At 42.8% G+C, this 25,475-nt stretch overlaps 1 protein-coding gene and 1 non-coding gene across 2 annotated transcripts in view; both read right to left on the reverse strand.

Moving 5' to 3' along the window:
• LOC121550602 (eukaryotic translation initiation factor 3 subunit C-like) overlaps positions 1-25,475 on the reverse strand; it is a 100,137-nt gene that overhangs the window by 50,881 nt on the left and 23,781 nt on the right. Inside the window, exons 8-15 of the mRNA XM_041884693.2 lie at positions 15,391-15,515; positions 14,824-14,986; positions 12,447-12,538; positions 11,942-12,083; positions 11,233-11,361; positions 10,786-10,879; positions 10,288-10,476; positions 4,405-4,631 (exon numbers count right to left, since the gene is read on the reverse strand). Of these exons, the coding sequence (XP_041740627.2) occupies positions 4,405-4,631; positions 10,288-10,476; positions 10,786-10,879; positions 11,233-11,361; positions 11,942-12,083; positions 12,447-12,538; positions 14,824-14,986; positions 15,391-15,515 (1,161 nt within the window). The remainder of the gene's footprint in view (positions 1-4,404; positions 4,632-10,287; positions 10,477-10,785; positions 10,880-11,232; positions 11,362-11,941; positions 12,084-12,446; positions 12,539-14,823; positions 14,987-15,390; positions 15,516-25,475) is intronic.
• Positions 11,709-11,857, reverse strand: LOC121585179. The gene has a single exon (XR_006003811.2). It is a non-coding gene; the product is annotated as a small nucleolar RNA SNORA29 (small nucleolar RNA).

Here is a 25,475-nt window from a genome sequence, read left to right on the forward strand (position 1 = left end):
TATATAGCCTCGCTATGGTTATTGTACTGCTGCTCTTTAATTATTTGTGATTTTTTTTTAAGGTTATTTCTTTCTTAAAACTGCATTGTTGGTTAAGGGCTTGTAAGTAAGCATTTCATTGTAAGGTCTACACCTGTTGTATTCAGTGCATGTGACAAATAAAGTTTGATTTGATAGTTTTTTTTTTTTTATACATTTGCAAAAAAATCAAAAAATCTGTTTTTGCTTGGTCATTATGGGGTATTGTGTGTAGATTAATGAGGGGAAAAAACAACTCAACCCATTTTATAATAAGGCTGTAACGTAACAAAATGTGGAAAAAGTAAAGGGGTCTGAATACTTTCCGAATGCACTGTACATTCGGTTTTTTACACAAGCTTCAAAACAGCTGTAAATACAATATTTTTGGTTATGGAAAATATATTTCACAGCGGTTTACATGGTAGAATGATTCTCAACACTATACTTGCTTGTTTTGTCACATAAACTGAAATTTGGCAAACCATTACAATTTTTGCAACCAGGAAAAGGCCAAGTCATAATAGGCCAAGTCATCTTCATATCAAATGTAGAGAAAATAGAAAATGTGGGCTTCTATAACAAGACACCAGAGTGTCCGCTATTGGCCTAGATAAAAAAAAATACAGAAAACATTTGACATTTTGCGCTGCTTTGGTGAGACTAGCTCTGTCTACATTGTTCTCTTGCTTTGTGTAAATAACATATTTATTGAAATAGGCTATAGCAAATAGGAAAATAGGCAATTAATCAGAACGTCAACCATGCACTGCCCTGCTGTGCGCTGCCTGATCCAATTCTGATCAAAGTAATTGTTTGATACAGATTTTTTACTTGTCCAATCGGACAACTGAAATCTATATTCTGGTTGTCCGGCATTTTTTTATTTAAAAACTTGCCCCGGATAAGCGGACAAGCCTTAATGTCGAGCCCTTTAAATACACAGTGTACAAAACTAGAGAACGACCAATATGAATTTTTTAGGGCCGATGCAGATTTGTGGGGGTCAAGGTCGATGGCCGATATTTTACGCCGATATTCAATATCATTACATTTGAATCTTTTTATGACAAAACCTCCCAGAGACAGCCATGTATGCATTAATGCATAAATTTTTTAATCAAACAATACATTTGACTTTGTTTTTACCAATCTAACTACATAACATAATGATAATTTTATTTGAATGGTAAATCTGTTGATAAACTGCGTAAATGAAGATGGCATAGTCCTACTCACAGTACAGGTGAAAGCATATTCGATAGGATGTGTGCATGCATTACGTTATTGAGCTTGTTTTGGCTGATCTGTGGAGTCTATGGTGCTACAGATGACAAACAACCTGTTTGCCTTCCATTTGGGACTTATATTAGCCTACTGATAAACAACATTTGCATAGAAGCATCACTCCAGCATTTCACACCTGTATGGAAGGACATCATATAGGCACTACCGTTAGTTTGAGAATATAAAACATCTATTCAATGCAAATGGGTCCAACGTAACATGATTTGTGATCACGGATGCTTACGAAACTAGTATATTTTGTAATTTTCCGTGATCTGGAAAAGGGTATTTTTTCCCCCAGCTGTCAGTACCTATTGCCAACCTTTATTTTGGCATTTGAAAACACTTCCTTCCCTAATACGACAATTATCTAATCAACTGTCAATTTATGGATACAATTGCGGCTGGTCAGATCAGCAAACCAGTAAATAGCTAACGTTAGACCACAAATCAGATGGCTCGTTGCTGAAAATTGTGCATGTTCAAAATGATAACCAGCTAACATTAGCTAGCTACGTTGGCTATTAGTTCCTATCTGATATCTCAGCACTGTGTTTATCTAGCCAGCTAGCTAGCATAGCAGCTAATATAGCTAGCTAGCCAAAACCACAGATGAAAGGGTTAGTTATCGTAATCTTTGCTAACTGGTCACATAGCTATCTGCTAAGCTATCTTGCTTATTGCATGCATGTCCGGGCACATCGTCAAGCCTTATTATTAGTGAATTAACTAAACTAAACTCAGCAAAAAAAGAAACGTCCTCTCACTGTCAACTGCGTTTATTTTCAGCAAACTTAACATGTGTAAATATTTGTATGAACATAACAAGATTCAACAACTGAGACATAAACTGAACAAGTTCCACATACATGACTAACAGAAATGGAATAATGTGTCCCTGAACAAAGGGGGGGTCAAAATCAAAAGTAACAGTCAGTATCTGGTGTGGCCACCAGCTACATTAAGTACTGCAGTGAATCTCCTCCTCCTAATGTACTCCACCAGATTTGCCAGTTCTTGCTGTGAGATTTTACCCCACTCTTCCACCAAGGCACCTGCAAGTTCCCAGACATTTCTGGGGGGAATGGCCCTAGCCCTCACCCTCAGATCCAACAGGTCCCAGACGTGCTCAATGGGATTGAGATCTGGGCTCTTCGCTGGTCATTGCAGAACACTGACATTCCTGTCTTGCAGGAAATCACACACAGAACGGTGGCATTGTCATGCTGGAGGGTCATGTCAGGATGAGCCTGCAGGAAGGGTACCACATGAGGGAAGAGGATGTCTTCCCTGTAACGCACAGCGTTGAGATTACCTGCAATGACAACAAGCTCAGTCCGATGATGCTGTGACACACCGCCCCAGACCATGAGACGATAAACGCAAATCCGACCATCACCCCTGGTTAGACAAAACCGCGACTCGTCAGTGAAGAGCACTTTTTGCCAGTCCTGTCCGATCCAGCGACGGTGGGTTTGTGCCCATAGGCGACGTCGTTGCATGCCTAAGGCACGTTCACGCAGATGAGCAGGGACCCTGGGCATCTTTCTTTTGGTGTTTTTCAGAGTCAGTAGAAAGGCCTCTTTATTGTCCTAAGTTTTCATAACTGTGACCTTAATTGCCAACCGTCTGTAAGCCGTTAGTGTCTTAACGACCGTTCCACAGGTGCATGTTCATTAATTGTTTATGGTTCATTGAACAAGCATGGGAAACAGTGTTTAAACCCTTTACAATGAAGATCTGTGACGTTATTTGGATTTTTACGAATTATCTTTGAAAGACAGGGTCCTGAAAAAGGTTAGTATTTGCAACAGGAGTTCGATTTTGGTTACTACGTCAATTAATAATTTTCTCAATACTGCCCCTTTCTGTTGAAGAATGAGCTAGCTTGCTGCTGATTATTTTCTCTGCTAGACATTCCTCGGCATAGTGCAGTGCTCGTAGCTCAGGCAGTGAGTGGCGGCTGGCATAGCAGCAGCTTTGCTATGTAGAGGGAATATCGGCAAAGCCGATAGAAAGGGGCAGAAAGCCTGGAAAAGGCCAATATCGGTTGTTCTCTATACAAAACATTAGGAACACCTCCATAATATTGAGTTGCACCCCCTTTTTTGCCATCAAAACAGCCTCAATTAGTCTGGGAATGGACTCTACAAGGTGTCGAAAGCGTTCCACAGGCTGCTGCCCCATGTTGACTCCAATGCTTCCCACAGTTGTGTCAAGTTGGCTTGCCCATTCACCCTCAATGAGGCACACAGGCAATCCATGTCTCAATTGTCTCAAGGCTTAAAAATCCTTCTTTAAATGTGTCTCCTCCCCTTCATCTACACTGATTGAAGTGGATTTAACAGGTGACATCAATAAGGGGTAATAGATTTAACCTGGATTTACCTGGGCAGTTTATGTCATGGAAAGAGCAGGTGTTCCTAATGTTTTGTACAGTCAGTGTACATACATGCACACATTTGCAATTCTACTTTTTTTTTTTTTTTTGTCATTTAGCAGACGCTCTTATCCAGAGCGACTTACAGGAGCAAGTAGGGTTATGTGCCTTGCTCAAGGGCACATCGACAGATTTTTCACCTAGTCGGCTCGGGGATTAGAACCAGCGACCTTTCGGTTACTGGCACAACGCTCTTAACCACTAAGCTACCTGCCGCCCTACTTCAATTTCCAGAGGCAGTATCCCGGTTCTCAACTGGGCACACAAGGATCTTTTATTTCCTGTTAAGCGAAAGGTGACATAGGGTTCTGGATCATAGGTGTTTTGATCTGGTTATAAGTTCTGAGCTTTGGTTTTAGCCATATATCAGCTGACCATTTTTCTTTGTAGCTAAGGGTTAACTTGTGTTTGATCAAGTTGACATTGCATCGTAACTTGTTTCTAAATATGTGAAGTAGATCAGCTTCCTTAATTATATCATTGAGTTCCTTTGTCCAAGGGTAATTGTGTGTTTTAGTGGCACCAGTTAGTCTGGAGCCCTGTAGTGTGCCGGATGTTGCCCAGCAGGTGTGTGTGCCCCTGCATGTATGAACAGCTTGGCATACTGGATGCTCCCCTGTTGTGTGTGTGTGTGTGTGTCCACACTCACGTGTTCATACCTGTACAGGCGGGTCGGCGTGCTGAATATTATCCTGCAGGTGGCTCATGAGCATTAGGTCACGGGCTTGATACCAGCGCGAGTGCAGCGCGTGGTGGTAGATGTGGCACAGGATGGCACATGTGCGGATGCGGTCCGTACGGTCCTTAGCGTAGATGAACTTGCACAGGCGGTCCATGATGAAGGCACTGTCCTCACCCTCACTCTCCTCTGCATCCTGCTCAGACTAGGGAGGAAGTAGAAAGACAAAGAGAGAAGGGGGAGAGGGACAGTGCCAATTCAATGGTAGGTGTGTATAGTGTTGCACGGTATACCGGTACCACGTTATCATCACGGTACCAAAATGTCATGATACTTATGATAACCTTTTAGAATACCGTAGTATCGTTTCATATGATGCTACCGACCTTTTCAGCCCTACCGATCTAAAGAACCTGCTGGCGCCTGCCTGTTATAAAATGCTTATAAAGTCAGTTTTGTTTATAAATTCAGTTGAATTTAAGCAACAGCTACTAGTCTCTTGTGTGCGCAAGTCCAATAATATCCACTTCAGGTTCATGCGCATGTCACATGTGGCAGCTGTAATCAGCTATCAGCATCCCCTACCAGCCCTCACCTGCTTCTCTCCATCCGCTCTTCCTCCGTGTCTATTCCTCCGTCAGTTAGAATATATATATATAATTTAGCAAGGATGGTGAACAGGGATGCAGACCCAGACCCTGATGAGTCTTCTGTTATTAGATTTGTACATTTGTTACAGTCGAGCAGCGCGCAAAGCGAGCAATGTTGATACATTGTATAATTTCATTGCCTGTTATAACCAAGAGCACAGAGTCTGAGTAGACTTTGCAAGTTCACTGTCATGCAGCCTCAGTGTCAGAGGGAAAATGGAGCACCGCTTCGCGACAGGCATGCTTGCAGCTTTACAGCAAAGTAAACGGCTTGTCTCTAGCCCAAACAGTAAAAACAAATATGACCCATATTACCGAGGATGCCTTTTTCCCTTTCTATTGGGATTCGCGCACATTTTATATAATTTCACAAACCATGGTGAAGGCCGTTTTAAACAAATCCCGGGTCGCTAACCTTTGGTTTAATAAACAACATTGTTCTGTCATGGTACCTAGCTAGCTAACAACCAGGTAACATGACAGTAGGTTTAGGCACATTTGATTGGCACAGGGAAAAAAGGAAAAGGGTCTGCTACTCATGAGATGTGCTTCAAAAGGTAGGATTCATATAGGCCTAATAAATTCAGCAAAAAAATAAACGTCCTCTCACTGTCAACTGCGTTTATTTTCAGCAAACTTAACATGTGTAAATATTTGTATGAACATAAGATTCAACAACTGAGACATAAACTGAACAAGTTCCACAGACATGTGGGGGGGGGGTCAAAATCAAAAGTAACAGTCAGTATCTGGTGTGGCCACCAGCTACATGAAGTACTGCAGTGAATCTCTTCCTCCTAATATACTCCACCAGATTTGCCAGTTCTTGCTGTGAGATTTTACCCCACTCTTCCACCAAGGCACCTGCAAGTTCCCGGACATTTCTGGGGGGAATGGCCCTAGCCCTCACCCTCCGATCCAACAGGTCCCAGACGTGCTCAATGGGATTGAGATCCGGGCTCTTCGCTGGCCATGGCAGAACACTGACATTCCTGTCTTGCAGAAAATTACGCACAGAACAAGTAGTATGGTTGGTGGCATTGTCATGCTGGAGGGTCATGTCAGGATGAGCCTGCAGGAAGGGTACCACATGAGGGAAGAGGATGTCTTCCCTGTAACGCACAGCGTTGAGATTACCTGCAATGACAACAAGCTCAGTCCGATGATGCTGTGACACCGCCCCAGACCATGACAGACCCTCCACCTCCAAATCGATCCCGCTCCAGAGTACAGGCCTCGGTGTAACGCTCATTGCTTCGACAATAAACGCAAATCCGACCATCACCCCTGGTGAGACAAAACCGCGACTCGTCAGTGAAGAGCACTTTTTGCCAGTCCTGTCTGGTCCAGCGACGGTAGGTTTGTGCCCATAGGCGACGTTGTTGCCGGTGATGTCTGGTGAGGACCTGCCTTACAACAGGCCTACAAACCCTCAGTCCAGCCTCTCTCAGCCTATTGCGGACAGTCTGAGCACTGATTGAGAGATTGTGCGTTCCTGGTATACAGTGGGGGAAAAAAGTATTTAGTCAGCCACCAATTGTGCAAGTTCTCCCACTTAAAAAGATGAGAGAGGCCTGTAATTTTCATCATAGGTACACGTCAACTATGACAGACAAATTGAGGAAAAAATTTCAGAAAATCACATTGTAGGATTTTTAATGAATTTATTTACAAATTATGGTGGAAAATAAGTATTTGGTCACCTACAAACAAGCAAGATTTCTGGCTCTCACAGACCTGTAACTTCTTCTTTAAGAGGCTCCTCTGTCCTCCACTCGTTACCTGTATTAATGGCACCTGTTTGAACTTGTTATCAGTATAAAAGACACCTGTCCACAACCTCAAACAGTCACACTCCAAACTCCAATATGGCCAAGACCAAAGAGCTGTCAAAGGACACCAGAAACAAAATTGTAGACCTGCACCAGGCTGGGAAGACTGAATCTGCAATAGGTAAGCAGCTTGGTTTGAAGAAATCAACTGTGGGAGCAATTATTAGGAAATGGAAGACATACAAGACCACTGATAATCTCCCTCGATCTGGGGCTCCACGCAAGATCTCACCCCGTGGGGTCAAAATGATCACAAGAACGGTGAGCAGAAATCCCAGAACCACACGGGGGGACCTAGTGAATGACCTGCAGAGAGCTGGGACCAAAGTAACAAAGCCTACCATCAGTAACACACTACGCCGCCAGGGACTCAAATCCTGCAGTGCCAGACGTGTCCCCCTGCTTAAGCCAGTACATGTCCAGGCCCGTCTGAAGTTTGCTAGAGTGCATTTGGATGATCCAGAAGAGGATGGGGAGAATGTCATATGGTCAGATGAAACCAAAATATAACTTTTTGGTAAAAACTCAACTCGTCGTGTAGCATGGGGGTGGAAACATCATGCTTTGGGGCTGTTTTTCTGCAAAGGGACCAGGACGACTGATCCGTGTAAAGGAAAGAATGAATGGGGCCATGTATCGTGAGATTTTGAGTGAAAACCTCCTTCCATCAGCAAGGGCATTGAAGATGAAACGTGGCTGGGTCTTTCAGCATGACAATGATCCCAAACACACCGCCCGGGCAACGAAGGAGTGGCTTCGTAAGAAGCATTTCAAGGTCCTGGAGTGGCCTAGCCAGTCTCCAGATCTCAACCCCCATAGAAAATCTTTGGAGGGAGTTGAAAGTCCGTGTTGCCCAGCGACAGCCCCAAAACATCACTGCTCTAGAGGAGATCTGCATGGAGGAATGGGCCAAAATACCAGCAACAGTGTGTGAAAACCTTGTGAAGACTTACAGAAAACGTTTGACCTGTGTCATTGCCAACAACGGGTATATAACAAAGTATTGAGAAACTTTTGTTATTGACCAAATACTTATTTTTCACCATAATTTGCAAATAAATTAATAAAAAATCCTACAATGTGATTTTCTGGAGAAAAAAAATCTCATTTTGTCTGTCATAGTTGACATGTACCTATGATGAAAATTACAGGCCTCTCTCATCTTTTTAAGTGGGAGAACTTGCACAATTGGTGGCTGACTAAATACTTTTTCCCCCACTGTAACTCGGGCAGTTGTTGTACCTGTCCCGCAGGTGTGATGTTCGGATGTACCGATCCTGTGCAGGTGTTGTTACATGTAGTCTGCCACTGCGAGGATGATCAGCTGTCTGTCCTGTCTCCCTGTAGCGCTGTCTTAGGCGTCTCACAGTACAGACATTGCAATTTATTGCCCTGGCCACATCTGCAGTCCTCATGCCTCCTTGCAGCATGCCTAAGGCACGTTCGCACAGATGAGCAGGGACCCTGGGCATCTTTCTTTTGGTGTTTTTCAGAGTCAGTAGAAAAGCCTCTTTAGTGTCCTAAGTTTTCATAACTGTGACCTTAATTGCCTACCGTCTGTAAGCTGTTAGTGTCTTAACGACCGTTCCACAGGTGCATGTTCATTAATTGTTCATGGTTCATTGAACAAGCATATGAAACAGTGTTTAAACCCTTTACAATGAAGATCTGTGAAGTTAATTTGATTTTTTACAAATTATCTTTGAAAACAGGGTCCTGAAAAAAGGATGTTTCTTTTTTTGCTGAGTTTAGTATGCCTAAACTATATCAAAAATCTATTACTTTCTGGTGCTCCTTAAATTCTGTTTGGTGCCTAACATTTTAAAAGATGGGAGCAGTGTGTGTATGTGTGTTTGCGGGAGAGAGAGAGGTGTGTGTTTTTATGAGAGTGAGGGAGACAGAGTGTGAGGAAGGGAGGGAGAGTGTGTGTCTGTGTTAACTGAAGTGTAAAGAAGGTTTCATGCAATGTTTTCCCCTTACTGACACAATGACATGCAGATCATTATGCATGTTTATTCTTTCCTCCCACCAAATCACAGGTAGGCATTTGCAAATATGAGCAAATCAGCCATTCTATGCAGTATTCTATTATACACTGAACAGTGTGGAGTTTTCCCCCCACAAAATTAAAATCAAAGTGCAGTTATCACAAAACTACCACTAACAGGTCCCGATCATCATCATAAAGGGAAAAATACAAAATACCTAAACACAACAATGTTGTAATGTTAGTAAGAGGAGATATGCATCTTTCAAATTATTTGCCAAGGAAAATAAAAAATCCTGAACAACACTTGCACTTGACTCCATCCCCCCGAAACTACAGTGGCAGTACAGGTGCAATGCTGAAAGGGAGGCATCGTGAGACCCAAACTGTTGCTGGCAGCGGTGCGATAAGGGACGGAGTGAGAAAATCACAGCGCTGATACCAGAAATTATTGCAGTTGATATACAGCCATTTTAAATGGTAGAGGATGTCGGCTTCATTGCCCTAATGGCATATCTAGAACTAGACTACAAGATGCCATGTCTAAAAAAACATGACGGCCCAGATGGAGAAATTGTACAACAATGAAACTGCAAGTACAAAGCTCTCAAACCCCATACGTTGCGTTAACAACAGATTATTAGACGTCTAAGAACACGCTGTCATACAGTACTGCAACGAGCCATCATATTGATGAGAAGTGGGACATGAAGTCCCATGTACTGCCAAATGAGAACAGCAGAGAACCTATAACGATATTAAATACCATTGTTGCTAAGTGGGTGCGGGACAGCAGTAAGGTGAGCGCTGTCTGGTAGGTAGCCAGGACTGCGGTAGATTGAACGGCATTGCACCCTAGTGGTCATATGCAGGACCATATCTGAATTCACAACCTTTTATTATTGTTTTCATCTTTGTTCAAACATTTTTTTTTTTTTGTATTTAAACATTTAGTCACATCCTCTAGTTATGGCATTAGCTCATGGATAATAATTATTTCGGATCCACATACGTTTTGCACGAGTTCCTAGTAAGTATCCACCACGTCGCTTACATTTAAATTTTTGTCATTTAGCAGATGCTCTTATCCAGAGCGACTTACAGTTAGTTTTTATTTTTTTCATACTGGCCCCCCGTGGGAATCGAACCCACAACCCTGGCGTTGCAAGCGCCATGCTCTACCAACTGAGCTACACGGGGCCAATTTGAAACGAATAAGAGGAGACAAAGTCATTTCAGACAATTGAGAAGCAGCCATGGGGTCCATAGAAATATAATGACTAAAACAGACACTCCCATTCAAGTTATATGATGGGTGGACCAGCTGCCATATTGAGTGTACCCATAACCCGGAAGTAATTCTGTGTCTATTGTGGGGTCTCTGCCCGTTTCCTTACCTTGGTCTCTCCCTGGAGGCCCAGGGCGCTGGTGAGCCTTGTAGTCAAACTTGTAGTAGGTGTGCATGATGCGGCGTAGGTAGACGCGGCACACCTCCTCCGTGCTGCCCTTGGTCTCCAGGTAGCCCAGTAGGCGGTCGATGATGCCGCACACACGCCCCTCGTCCTTCAGGTTGTCCACGTACTCTGGGGGAGGGAGAGAGAGTGAGTGATTGAATATGATCATGTGAAATGTAAAGTTAGTGTGAAAAAGAGATCGGATCAATATGCAAAGGGAATGAGTGAAAAAGTAATCCCAATAGTGTGTTATGTACATGGTACAGGTTTTCATAGGAATTATATTGCTGTCTATTCTATTAATCCATTTACTTCATATGTGTCTATAGTGATTGAGTATCAATTAAGTTTGTCTTTGACAGACGCACAAGTGACTTCTATAATGTGAAAATGAGGGTGTGGATCTAAAATGGCGAGTACACTATGGGAGGGCCTCACCTTGAGAGTGGGGGTCAGTGTTCTGCATGATCTTGGTGAACTCCTCGTCCATCCTCTCCACCAAGGTCAGAATGCAGCCGCGCACCCTGAATGGCTGAGGAACAGATAGAGAAACAGACTTTAGTTGGACAATCTACTGCAAACTGCAAACTGTAGCCTATCACATGAAGTGTCTTGCCATTCTTGCCACGCCTGTCTATTCTTGCCAAAAGGACCACAATGGCAATAAGTAAAAGACTAATGTATTTGATAGGATTTTCTAATGTACATACTGCTTGTTCTTGACTGTATATGTATTTATATAAAAAAAAAAGATATTAGAACTTTATTTTCCTGTTAGGGAACTTCTCGTTTGGAGTAGTTCAAATAAATTAAATTAACCAATCAATCATTCACTCACTGTAAGAAACTCAATCAACCACTAAGAGTTTTCTGTGAGATAATTACCTGAGAGTCAGCAATGGCCAGGTTCTCGCTGTCCTCAGCGATGTTCTCGCCGATAAAGATGTTGTTGTTGTTAAAGAGGATGTCCAGCAGCTCGTCAATGCAGTCCAGACACTTCTTCCACATATCAGCCTGGGAGAGGGGTGGGGCGGGACAGGTAAAAGGGATGAGGAGAATATTAGTGGGAATTGGGGTCACACTCAGGGCCGGATACGGGAGAATCCGGGCCGAAAACGGGAGATTATGGTTGTCAGCACCATTTCACCAGGTGAATGTACTTTGAGAATCAAGGCGATTCTGATGCTGAGAACACATTTCTAAAAACGGACAAAGTACAACTTGAACTTGTCCAATAAGTTAGTTTTTACATTAAATAAATTCCCCTACCCCATGTTTTCCCCAACTGCTATGGGGGGGACATTAAAATGGATGGAATTGCCATTACTGTAGAATTGCACATTAAATATTCAGTTTTTCTCTCTCAAATGTGCCGTCATTTCATATAGAGGTGGCAGAATTAAGACCACTCAGGATCAACCCCTTCAGACAACGACGGACAGTCTATCTATCCCGTTAGCATAGCCACACATCCGTGGAGTGGGCAGATGGGCGGTAATAAAACAGGAAAGTTTTAGCATTTATCAATTTAGGCATTTAGTAATTTAACAATTAAGCATTTAACCATTTGGCATTTAACGCCAGTGAGTCTGACCTTCATGAAGGCAGCCAGGTTAGGGTTGTAGTCGTACAGGGAGGCAATGATGTTGAACTTGATCTTGACCATGATGCCCTCACCTAGAATGTTCTCATTGGAGATGTTGGCCAGGGTGTGGAGAAGCTCGATCTGGGCAGCTCTGAACAAAGTGGAATGTAGAGAAGGAGGGAGGTAGAGAGAACAATGGGTGTAGGGAAGGAGGGACAGTGTTAAGTTAGTTTATGGTCTTTTCAGGCTTTGGTGTCATATTGGCTAGGGCTTTTACTGAATGGAGTTTTTGTCTGGTCGCAAAAGAAACCCCAAAACCCTACCTGATGTCCCCTTGTAGACATGAAAGTGCTATATCTGTGAAAGGCAAAAACCTTGCCTAGCCTTAGGTAGAACCGATACCATATTGTTTACATCGGCATGGTTTTCAGATCTACAAAAGCGCCATCAAGAAGTGACTAGGGGCACATTTTGTGACAGAGCATTTATGTCAACGTAGTCAAATGAGTTGTACCTGTCTGTTCCCTTCTTTCCACGGGCCTGCAGAATCTCGTTGAGTTTCTTTACCACAACTGTTGTGTTGATTTCTGTTCCCTTGGCAAACATCTTAAAGGGTAGGAAGCATGAGTTTTTACTCACTAAAAGTAACAACACAGTGTGGTCAAAGACTTAGTTGAAGTCACGATCTGGTTAGCTATAACTACAAACATAGTTATGTTATTATTATTTACATATTTATTTACTTATTTCTGGATAACCACAATTAACTATTTCTCAAAGTCATATGGAGAATCTACTCTGCGTTAGCTAGCTCGAGCTGGCTAACGTTAGCCACTAGCCATGCTGACAGAGTGCTGGCAGTGGTGAGCTACACTCCACCAATCACGAGGTGGTGTGATGTAAAGAACCAAATCAGATTCCCCACACGTGGGGGCCGCATGATCCTGCTCGCCTGCTCCATGTAGCTCTGACTTATCCTGCACCGGCAGGCTTGCCTCTGGCGCAAAAGGAAAGTGGAAAATCATTCTTGCCTGCTCTAATTGTATAGTACCTTGTCTGTTCTTAGTTTGTTTTTTGTCCTACAATTTACTTGGTAAACTTTTCGACCTGTTGTGAGTTTTTCAACCTTAGCTTAGTACTAGCGCACTACAGTAACTGACTGACTGTGCTGTTCATTTCCATCTGCCTGGAGCCTTCATCGGATCACCGTTTTATTGCCGACTCTTCCCTTTGTCTCCTGTGCCCAATGCCGCCTCTGGATTATTGCCTCTGGAATCTATCTACTTTAGATTTACCTCACTATAGGATTGATTAGCTGACTCTCCCTCCGCCGGTGAAACGGCCTCTCCCTTTGAAGTGCCTCTCTCCTTGGCTCTTCTTTGGTAGCCAACTCAGCCGTCTATCAGTCTCCGCTCTCTGTACTTTATATCTGCTGGCTTTTTTTGTGTGTGTTCTATGGGTTCCTGCCTGTGCTAGACTAGTTGGTGTTGTTCTCTGGCTTACTATTTAGCTATGTCGACCGTGGTGGTTGGCTAGCTAGGCTAGTTAGCTGGCTAAAATAACTCACTTTAGCTGGCTGACTTGCTGGCTAAGATAACTGCATATACCGGTAACATTATTTGATAACTGGTTAAATTGCGTTATGCATTTCCAAAACTTTGGCTTACTTTAATGTAGCTGTAAGCTAGGTTTTTATAGCAACTGGCTGACCAATGCAGTTCTAACATAACGTTAGCAGGCTGGTAGGGCTAACGTTAGCAGGCTGGTAGGGCTAACGTTAGCAGGCTGGTAGGGCTAACGTTAGCAGGCTGGTAGGGCTAACGTTAGCAGGCTGGTAGGGCTAACGTTAGCAGGCTGGTAGGGCTAACGTTAGCAGGCTGGTAGGGCTAACGTTAGCAGGCTGGTAGGGCTAACGTTAGCAGGCTGGTAGGGCTAACGTTAGCAGGCTGGTAGGGCTAACGTTAGCAGGCTGGTAGGGCTAACGTTAGCAGGCTGGTAGGGCTAACGTTAGCAGGCTGGTAGGGCTAACGTTAGCAGGCTGGTAGGGCTAACGTTAGCAGGCTGGTTGGCCTAACGTTAGCAGGCTGGTTGGCCTAACGTTAGCAGGCTGGTTGGCCTAACGTTAGCAGGCTGGTTGGCCTAACGTTAGCAGGCTGGTTAGCTAGCAACCTCAACAAATTAGCTTGCAACAATACATTCATAAAGTATTTTCTTGTAAGTTGGCTGAAAATGTAATTGAGTGCAAACGATTTGGTTGAATTTTAAGTTATTTCTGTTGGAGTTTACATTATAGGGAAAAGGCTGGCTTGCCGGGTCCTCCATATTACATCACAACCCACAAAAACGTTTTCTGGCATGACTTCGGCATTCTGATAGGTTTTATGTAATCATCCGAAAAATTTAAAAGTGAGGTGCAACTTTGCATTGGGACTTTTGATGCATATACTAATGCCAATCCATATGTTACATGTGGTTACGTTTATGCTACCTAACCTTTAAATGTCTCCTGTCGGGAAAAGCAATTAGCACACTATCCACATTCCCTGGAAGGTTTGGGTCAGTTTTCATAAAGCGTTTCAGAGTAGCAGCGCTGAGCTAGGATCAGGTCCCCCCAGTCTAGTCATTACAATCTAAAAGGCAGAACTTCTACTCTAAGACGTGTTATGACCATATAGGACCATTGGGTCGTGTTCATTTGGGCTCGAGACAGAAAATGTTTCAAAACATTTTGCAATTAAAAACGAAAATGAGTGTTTCTAATTAGTAAAGTTCAGGTGGTCCCTCCCCATTTCTGTCAGTTTTCTTACATTTGGTGATTAATGAACACAAACCATATATACAGATAAGTGGAGTGAGGATATGCATTGTCATGCCATGACTTGATTACCCACCTTAACGAGGGGCACTCCTCCCTTCACCTTCTCCCATTCTCCTTCGCCCTCCTCTTGGGCCTCTTCCTCTGCCTCTTCCTCCAGGCGCTCCTTCCGCTTGTGTCTCTTCTTCCTGTCCTCCTTTTTCTTCTCACTGGTGTGTCGCTCAACCTCGCTACCAGACCTGGCAAGACAGAATGAGGTGTTGTGAATACATTTCAGTCAGTGTGTAAAACTGATCTGATGTCAGAGACAAGAGTCTCTAGAGCTGGGGGTAGGCAAATAGATTCAGTCGTCAGCCAATTTTTAAACATGATTATATATTTTTTTATTAACTAACTAACAAAACCGGGAGGCCAAATAAAATCGCTTTGGGGCCAAATTTGTCCCGCAGGCCGTCTGTTGCCGACCACTGCTTTAGAATATAGTTTTACATACAGAGTGAGAGATACTGAATGAAAGTCAGAGGCAGGATGTTTAGACTTAGAGCAATGTTCGGTTACAGTGGCACTGATATTGACTCTAGACTCAATCCACAATAATTCCGTCCTAACGTGCGATGTACAAAGGACAGGGAAAGGGACTGACTTCTTGAGGAAGATTTTGGCAATGGCGTTATTGCCCTCTTCGTCTTCACTACCGCTGCCGCTTTCCGCAGTGTCTGAGTCCCAGTCTTCATCATCCCCATCACTGCTGCTGGAAGACTCCTCATCCTGTTGAAGACAAGCACTGTCATTACACAATACACACAAGTTAGATTAAAGCCCCCATGCAGTCTTTTTAATGTTCTTTTTAAATCATCTCTGTATATCTAATCAATCACTGTTTATTTATTGAATATAACACCAAAATATATTTGTCATAATTTATTTCCCTGAGCCTCCTTGGGCCACTGAAATGTTCAGTCTGACTGTGTGGGCGTGGGGATACAAATTTGAATATATTTACATAGTCAGGCCTGATTGACTGATAGAATCGTCTAAAGCCCACCCCCTTACCTCTTCAACTAACAAAGGCACATGGTATTCAACCTGTCAGTTGGAGTTGGACTCTGAAAGCAATGAACTTCAGCAAGTGTGTAGGATTCTTTGTTTTGTCATCAAAACAAACAAGTCATACAGCATGCCTCTTAACTTGCTATATCATTGTTGTACTGTTTTCAATAGGTCACCAGAAGATGCAGGACCAGAACAGCCTGTTTGCATGGTGGACCATCTTGGCCTACACTGTGTCTGCGGTCTATTCAATGCAGAATGCCATGATTATCTACAGTACAGACCATATGGTATAATCTTCAGTATCAACACAAAGTCTATTTATTCATTTTACGAAATAGACCTAAAAGACTCTTGAATAACACATTTTGGAATGTTTTCTGATGTTGAAAATATAGAAACCAATGAAAAGTTTGCCATTCTTCATAAATTCTAATCAGATATGTACATAACATAATAAACAGATCATAAACAAGGTTATAATGAAAGTCTAAATCATAGCATGCAAGTATATTTTCCAGTTATTGTTATACATGTGCTCAAGCTCTGGAAAATTGTCCCTGTGAGAGGAAAACAGATCACGGAGAAAGTAAGAGGGTGTTAAACATAACCAGATAAGTCTAAAACGTAGAGCAGTAGCAGAGTAGCCATTGATTGTATAAAGTACAAAAAAGTAGTGGTTTTATTTACATTGTCCTCACCAGCTTTCTCAAACACTGACATTACTATACACAACTATAACCTCATCCCATCACAGGAAAGGCAGAAGAGTTAGTAGTAAAAAAAAAAATTTGGGGGGGGGTGGCATTTAATCTTAGTAAACTGAGCCACACATAAAGTGGGGAAAAAAAGTATTTAGTCAGCCACCAATTGTGCAAGTTCTCCCACTTACACAGATGAGAGAGGCCTGTAATTTTCATCATAGGTACACGTCAACTATGACAGACATATTGAGGGAAAAAAATCCAGAAAATCACATTGTAGGATTTTTTATGAATTTATTTGCAAATTATGGTGGAAAATAAGTATTTGGTCACCTACAAACAAGCAAGATTTCTGGCTCTCACAGACCTGTAACTTCTTCTTTAAGAGGCTCATCTGTCCTCCTCTCGTTACCTGTATTAATGGCACCTGTTTGAACTTGTTATCAGTATAAAAGACACCTGTCCACAACTTCAAACAGTCACACTCCAAACTCCAATATGGCCAAGACCAAAGAGCTGTCAAAGGACACCAGAAACAAAATTGTAGACTTGCACCAGGCTGGGAAGACTGAATCTGCAATAGGTAAGCAGCTTGGTTTGAAGAAATCAACTGTGGGAGCAATTATTAGGAAATGGAAGACATACAAGACCACTGATAATCTCCCTCGATCTGGGGCTCCACGCAAGATCTCACCCCGTGGGGTCAAAATGATCACAAGAACGGTGAGCAAAAATCCCAGAACCACACGGGGGGACCTAGTGAATGACCTGCAGAGAGCTGGGAACAAAGTAACAAAGCCTACCATCAGTAACACAGTACCCCGCCAGGGACTCAAATCCTGCAGTGCCAGACGTGTCCCCCTGCTTAAGCCAGTACATGTCCAGGCCCGTCTGAAGTTTGCTAGAGTGCATTTGGATGATCCAGAAGAGGATTGGGAGAATGTCATATGGTCAGATGAAAAAAAACTCAACTCGTCGTGTTTGGAGGACAAAGAATGCTGAGTTGCATCCAAAGAACACCATACCTACTGTGAAGTATGGGGGTGGAAACATCATGCTTTGGGGCTGTTTTTCTGCAAAGGGACCAGGATGACCGATCCGTGTAAAGGAAAGAATGAATAGGGCCATGTATCGTGAGATTTTGAGTGAAAACCTCCTTCCATCAGCAAGGGCATTGAAGATGAAACGTGGCTGGGTCTTTCAGCATGACAATGATCCCAAACACACCGCCCGGGCAACGAAGGAGTGGCTTCGTAAGAAGCATTTCAAGGTCCTGGAGTGGCCTAGCCAGTCTCCAGATCTCAACCCCATAGAAAATCTTTGGAGGGAGTTGAAAGTCCATGTTGCCCGGCGACAGCCCCAAAACATCACTGCTCTAGAGGAGATCTGCATGGAGGAATGGGCCAAAATACCAGCAACAGTGTGTGAAAACCTTGTGAAGACTTACAGAAAACGTTTGACCTGTGTCATTGCCAAAAAAGGGTATATAACAAAGTATTGAGAAACTTTTGTTATTGACCAAATACTTATTTTCCACCATAATTTGCAAATAAATTCATTAAAAATCCTACAATGTGATTTTCTGGATTTCTTTTTCTCATTTTGTCTGTCATAGTTGACGTGTACCTATGATGAAAATTACAGGCCTCTCTCATCTTTTTAAGTGGGAGAACTTGCACAATTGGTGGCTGACTAAATACATTTTTTCCCCACTGTACAGTTGAAGTCGGAAGTTTACATACACCTTAGCCAAATACATTTCAACAATTCCTGACATTTAATCCTAGTAAGAATTCCCTGTCTTAGGTCAGTTAGGATCACCACTTTATTTTAAGAACGTGAAATGTCAGAATAATAGAGATAATGATTTATTTCAGCTTTTATTTATTTTCATCACATTCCCAGTGGGTCAGAAGTTTACATACACTCAATTAGTATTTGGTAGCATTGCCTTTAAATTGTTTAACTTGGGTCAAACATTTCGGGTAGCCTTCCACAAGCTTCCCACAATACGTTGGGTGAATTTTGGCCCATTCCTCCTGACAGAGCTGGTGTAACTGAGTCAGGTTTCTAGGCCTCCTTGCTCGCACACGCTTTTTCAGTTCTGCCCACAAATGTTCTATAGGATTGAGGTCAGGGCTTTGTGATGGCCACTCCAATACCTTGACTTTGTTGTTCTTAAGCCATTTTGCCACAACTTTGGAAGTATGCTTGGGGTCATTGTCCATTTGGAAGACCCATTTGCGACCAAGCTTTAACTTCCTGACTGATGTCTTGAGATGTTGCTTCAATATATCCACATAATTTTCCTTCCTCATGATGCCATCTATTTTGTGAAGTGCACCAGTCCGTCCTGCAGCAAAGCACCCCCACAGCATGATGCTGCCACCCCCGTGCTTCACGGTTGGGATGGTGTTCTTCGGCTTGCAAGCGACCCCTTTTATCCTCCAAACATAACGATGGTCATTATGGCCATGTTTCATCAGACCAGAGGACATTTCTCCAAAAAGTATGATCTTTGTCCCCATGGCGGTTTTCGAGCAGTGGCTTCTTCCTTGCTGAGCGGCCTTTCAGGTTATGTCGATATAGGACTCGTTTTACTGTGGATATAGATACTTTTGTACCCGTTTCCTCCAGCATCTTCACAAGGTCCTTTGCTGTTGTTCTGGGATTGATTTGCACTTTTCGCACCAAAGTACGTTCATCTCTAGGAGACAGAACGCATCTCCTTCCTGAGCGGTATGACGGCTGCGTGGTCCCATGGTGTTTATACTTTCATACTATTGTTTGTACAGATGAACGTGGTACCTTCAGGCATTTGGAAATTGCTCCCAAGGATGAAGCAGACTTGTGGAGGTCTACCATTTTTTTTCTGAGGTCTTGGCAGATTTTATTTTAGATTTTCCCATGATGTCAAGCAAAGAGGCACTGAGTTTGAACGTAGGCCTTGAAATACATCCACAGGTACACATCCAATTGACTCAAATTATGTCAATTAGCCTTTTTGAAGCTTCTAAAGCCATGACATCATTTTCTGGAATTTTCCAAGCTGTTTATAGGCACAGTCAACTTAGTGTATGTAAACTTCTGACCCACTGGAATTGTGATACAGTGAATTATAAGTGAAATAATCTGTCTATAAACAATTGTTGGAAAAATTACTTGTGTGCACAAAGTAGATGTCCTAACCGATTTGCCAAAACTACAGTTTGTTAACAAGAAATTTGTGGAGTGGTTGAAAAACGAGTTTTAATGACTCCAACCTAAGTGTATGTAAACTTCCGACTTCAACTGTAGGTCATGGTTCAACTACTACACTCTCTGAAAAAAGTAATAGAACTTTTGCCCCCAAAGCAGAACAATCTTGGGTCTATATTAGGGATGTTAATGGTTAACTGTTGATCGGTTAGTGGCCGAAAATACATGCTTATTGGACTATAGGTTAATTAGCTAAATTTAGTGGAATTCAATTGATGCGTGTGTACATTTATTTATCAAACAGGCACAGCATATGCTACAGTGCCTAGTAGGCTATGAGCTAAATAATATTACCTGTCGGACAATGCAGCTCTCGAACAGCTGGATGCTGCTGGAGTTAAAACGTGTTCTTATAAGCACAGTAATTGCGCAACAATTTTAAATGCAATCGCATGTTAAAAACATAGTTTTGAAGGCCACAATTAATATTGCTACTATTTTTATTTCTCAACTCCGAATTGAAGCCAGTCATCCAGTCGCCATTCGAGTGCATGGTCAATACAATAGGCAAGGCTATGAGTGTGTCACCCACCCCCTTGCAACTGGAGGAAGTATGCGTTTTGAAAACATACTTCAATTGTTTGAAACCTGGGCGTTTCACTTCATATTATTACCTTGCTTCTAAGTAGCCAGCCTAGCCAAAATCAAACCATTGAAACGTAGAGGCAATTTTATAAAGACTTCATCATTTGCCATTGAAACAGCATTTCTCTCCTGTTCTATTGGTTTTCATATCAACTTTATTTTGTTGACCAGAAGCAAAAGGCACAATCCTAGTCATATTAGCAACCCATCCTAGTTGTTGCATCTTTAGATTCCCCCTCTTTCTACGTTTGAGATTTTCAGCTCTGTCACATATGGAACCACTTGCATCAGATGCGCTATTTAGAATGGCATTTTCCCACGAATAGCATTTTGGCAAATGTTTGAAATTATGCTTTACATTTGTTGCTTCTTTAGAGTAGTTGTATGTTCAATAACAACTTTTTTTAGGGCTGTGAGACGATTGGCTTGCTACTTAAAGTGCAGTCGCAAAAACCATCAAGCGCTATGATGAAACACCGCCACAGCAATGGAAGACCAAGAGTTCTCTGCTGCAGGGGATAAGTTCATTAGAGCTACCAGCCTCAGGAATTGCAGCCCAAATAAATGCTTCACAGAGTTCAAGTAACATACACATCTCAACATCAACTATTCAGAGGGGACTGTGTGAATCAGGCCTTCATGGTCGAATTGCTGCAAAGAAACCACTACTAAAGGACGGCAATAAGAAGAAGAGACCTGCTTGGGCTAAGAAAGAGAGGTGGAAATTTGTCCTTTGGTCTGGAGTCCAAATTTGAGATTTTTGGTTCCAACCGCCGTGTCTTTGTGAGATGTGGTGTGGGTGAACAGATGATCTCTGCATGTGTCGTTCCCACCGTAAAGCATGGAGGAGGAGGTGTTATGGTGTTGGGGTGCTTTGCTGGTGACACTGATTTATTTAGAATTCAAGGCACACTTAACCAGCATGGCTACCACAGCATTCTGCAGCGATACGCCATCCCATATGGTTTGGGCTTAGTGGGACTATCATTGGTTTTTCAACAGGACAATGACCCAACACACCTCCAGGCTGTGTAAGGGCTATTTTACCACGAAGGAGAGTGATGAGTGCTGCATCAGATGACCTGGCCTCCACAATCCCCTGACCTCAACCCAATTGAGATGGTTTGGGATGAGTCGGACGGCAGAGTGAAGGAAAAGCAGCCAACATGTGATCAGCATATGTGGGCACTCCTTCAAGACTGTTGGAAAAGCATTCCAGGTGAAGCTGATTGAGAGAACGCCAAGAGTGTGCAAAGCTGTCATCAAGGCAAAGTGTGGCTACTTCGAAGAATCTCAAATATAAAATATATTTTGATTTGTTTAACACTTTTTTTGTTATTACATGATTCCATATGTGTTATTTCATAGTTTTAAATGTCGTCACTATTATTCTACAATGTAGAAAATAGTAAAAAAATAAAGGAAAACCCTTGAATGAGTAGGTGCGTCCAAACCTTTGACTGGTACTGTATACTAAATAATATTTGTGTGAAATATGTTTTGATTTAGAATGGACCATTATCATGCACCCGTCTCGAAACAGGGGCAGCGGGAAAAAATACATGGCATCTATGCACTTAAATAGCGAATGGAGGACGCTTTTCCCGTGGTTCATTTTCATGCCAGCCAGGTAGGCTATACTCCTGTTGTAAAGATAAGCAATGTGCTTAATATTAGGAAAGTTGAGAAATAAATATAGTAGGCCTAGCCTATAGATTGCTGATGGGATCGTCTTTTTAATAGAGGCCATCAACTGTTTTCTCGCGCAATTGCATAGCCTATAGAAATGTTGCACAACATGAGCTCATGGGCTCTCATTAAGTGTTTGATTAGATTTTAGATTACATTTGCATTGATTTCAGAATGTTTAAAGGGACAATAGAATACTGAGTTTCTGGCAGTTCGCAAGTTTGGTAGCCTACTAATGACCATCAGCAGCATCAGAGCTTGGAGAAGCCTAATTACCGTGACTAAACGGTCACGTAGAATTTAACTGCCTTGTGTGGCGGTAATACGGTCACCACAACAGCCCTAGTCACGTTATTTTTATCTATTTGGAACAAATTTAACCGTTTGTTAACCGAGGGTCGGTTAGTCGGCAGCAAAATTGACCGAAATGTCTATATATTACTATTTTTCAGCACATGTTGTGGCTAAACCATGCACTTTGACAGACTTAGTAGGAATTGTTAATGAACAGGGGCTACTCGTCTATGTGATTGGCTGCACTCTTACACCTTACCTTTTGATTATAGAATGGGGTGACATAAAGTTCTCTATAGAGCTGCTGCCTATGCTGTCTGACAAAATCACTATTTTAGTAGTTCTTCAAAGTAAACAAGACACTTTTATGACTGCTGAATACCAACTATCAATCACTTAGGTATCAATCACGTATTTTCAGGTAGACGTTGGTCAATCAGTTAAAAAATATATATGTTAATTGCTCAGCACTACTAACGAGTCCTGCGCAGCTTGTGAGTGTTGTAAAGGGAAACCGATGTGTTTCTGATAATCTTAGTTTTCAGGAATGGGGTCATAATAGCTTATAGCTCCAACCGTACAGAAGTTCTGAAATTTCCATCCCCAACTATAACATTTTCCGTCTAGATAGAACTGCCAAAGGGGGTGGAGTTGTAATCTACTGTAGAGATAGCCTGCAGAGCTCTATCATACTATCCAGGTCTGTGCCCAAACAGTTTGAGCTTCTACTTCTAAAAATCCACCTTTCCAGAAATAAGTCTCTCACTGTTGCCGCTTGCTACAGAGCCCCCAGCTGTGCCCCGGACACCATATGTGAATTGATTGCCCCCCATTTATCCTCAGAGTTCGTACTGCTTGGTGACCTAAATTGGTATATGCTTAACACCACGGCCATCCTACAATCCAAACTAGATGCCCTCAATCTCACACAAATTATCAACGAACCTACCAGGTACAATCCTAAATATGGGTACCCTCATAGATATCGTCCTGACTAACTTACCCTCTAAATACACCTCCGCTGTCTTCAACCAGGATCTCAGCGATCACTGCCTTATTGCCTGCGTCCGTAACGGGTCCGCGCTCAAACGACCACCCCTCATCACTGTCAAACGCTCCCTAAAACACTTTAGCGAGCAGGCCTTCCTAATTGACCTGGCCCAGGTATCCTGGATGGATATAGATCTCATTCTGTCAGTAGAGGATGCCTGGTTGTTCTTTAAAAGTAATTTCCTCTCAATCTTAAATAAACATGCCCCATTCAAAAAATACAGAACTAGGAACAGATATAGCCCCTGGTTCTCCTCAGACTTGACTGCCCTTGACCAGCACAAAAACATCCTGTGGCGTACTGCATTAGCATCAAATAGCCCCCGCGATATGCAACTTTTCAGGGAAGTTAGGAACCAATATACACAAGCAGTCAGGAAAGCAAAGGCTAACTTTTTCAAACAGATATTTGCATCCTGTAGCACTAACTCCAAAAAGTTTTGGGACACTGTAAAGTCCATGGAGAATAAGAGCACTTCCTCCCAGCTGCCCACTGCACTGAGGCTAGGAAACACTATCACCACCGATAAATCTACAATAATCGAGAATTTCAACAAGCATTTTGCTACGGCTGGCCATGCGTTCCACCTGGCTACCACTACCCCGGCCACCAGCTCTGCACCCTCAGCTGCAACTTGCCCATGCCAAGGCTTTTGACTCTGTCAACCACCGCATTCTTATTGGCAGACTAAATAGCCTTGGTTTCTCAAATGACTGCCTCGCCTGGTTCACCAACTACTTCTCAGATAGCGTTCAATGTGTCAAATCGGAGGGCCTGTTGTCTGGACCTATGGCAGTCTCTATGGGGGTGCCACAGGGTTCAATTCTTGGGCCGAATCTTTTCTCCGTGTATATCAATGATGTCGCTCTTGCTGCTGGTGACTCTCAGATCCACCTCTACGCAGACGACACCATTTTGTATACATCTGGCCCTTCATTGGACACTGTGTTAACAAACCTCCAAACGAGCTTCAATGTCATACAACACTCCTTCAGTAGCCTCCAACTGCTCTTAAACACTAGTAAAACTAAATGCATGCTCTTCAATCGAACGCTGCAGGCACCCGCCCACCCGACTAGAATCACTACTCTTGACGGGCCCTGACCTAGAGTATGTGGACAACCACAAATACCTAGGTGTCTGGTTAGACTGTAAACTCTACTTCCAGACTCACATTAAGAATCTCCAATCCAAAGTCAAATCTAGAATCAGCTTCCTATTTCGCAACAAAGCCTCCTTCACTCATGCTGCCAAACATGCCCTCGTAAAACTGACTATCCTACCGATCCTTGACTTCGGCGATGTCATTTACAAAATAGCCTCCAACACTCTACTCAGCAAATTGGATGTAGTCTATCACAGTGCCATCAATTTTGTCTCCAAAGCCCCATACACTACCCACCACTGTGACCTGTACGCTCTTGTTGGCTGGTCCTCACTACATGTTCGTCGTCAAACCCACTGGCTCTAGGCCATCTATAAATCACTGCTAGGCAAATCCCCGCCTTATCTTGGTGTGGTCCTCTGTAGCTCAATTGGTAGAGCATGGCGCTTGTAACGCCAGGGTAGTGGGTTCGAACCCCGGGACCACCCATACGTAAACATTTATGCACACATGACTAAGTCGCTTTGGATAAAAGCGTCTGCTAAATGGCATATTATTTATTATTATTATTATCTTAGCTCATTGGTCACCATAGCAACACCCACCCGTAGTCTGCGCTCCAGCAGGTATATCTCACTGGTCATCCCCAAAGCCAACACCTCCTTTGGCCGCCATTCCTTCCAGTTCTCTGCTGCCAATGACTGGAACGAATTGCAAAAATCTCTGAAGCTGGAGACACTTATCTCCCTCACTAACTTTAAGCATCAGTTGTCAGAGCACCTTACCGATCACTGCACCTGTACACAGCCCATCTGAAATTAGCCCACCCAACTACCTCATCCCTATATTGTTATTTATTTTGCTCATTTGCACCCCAGTATCTCTATTTGCACATAATCTCTTGCACATCTATTATTCCAGTGTTAATACTCATTGTAATTATTTTGCACTATAGCCTATTTATTGCTTTACCTCCATAACTTGCTACATTT

The sequence above is a fragment of the Coregonus clupeaformis genome, chromosome 1 (genome assembly GCF_020615455.1).
Source record: "Coregonus clupeaformis isolate EN_2021a chromosome 1, ASM2061545v1, whole genome shotgun sequence".
In the NCBI taxonomy this organism is placed as follows: domain Eukaryota; kingdom Metazoa; phylum Chordata; class Actinopteri; order Salmoniformes; family Salmonidae; genus Coregonus; species Coregonus clupeaformis.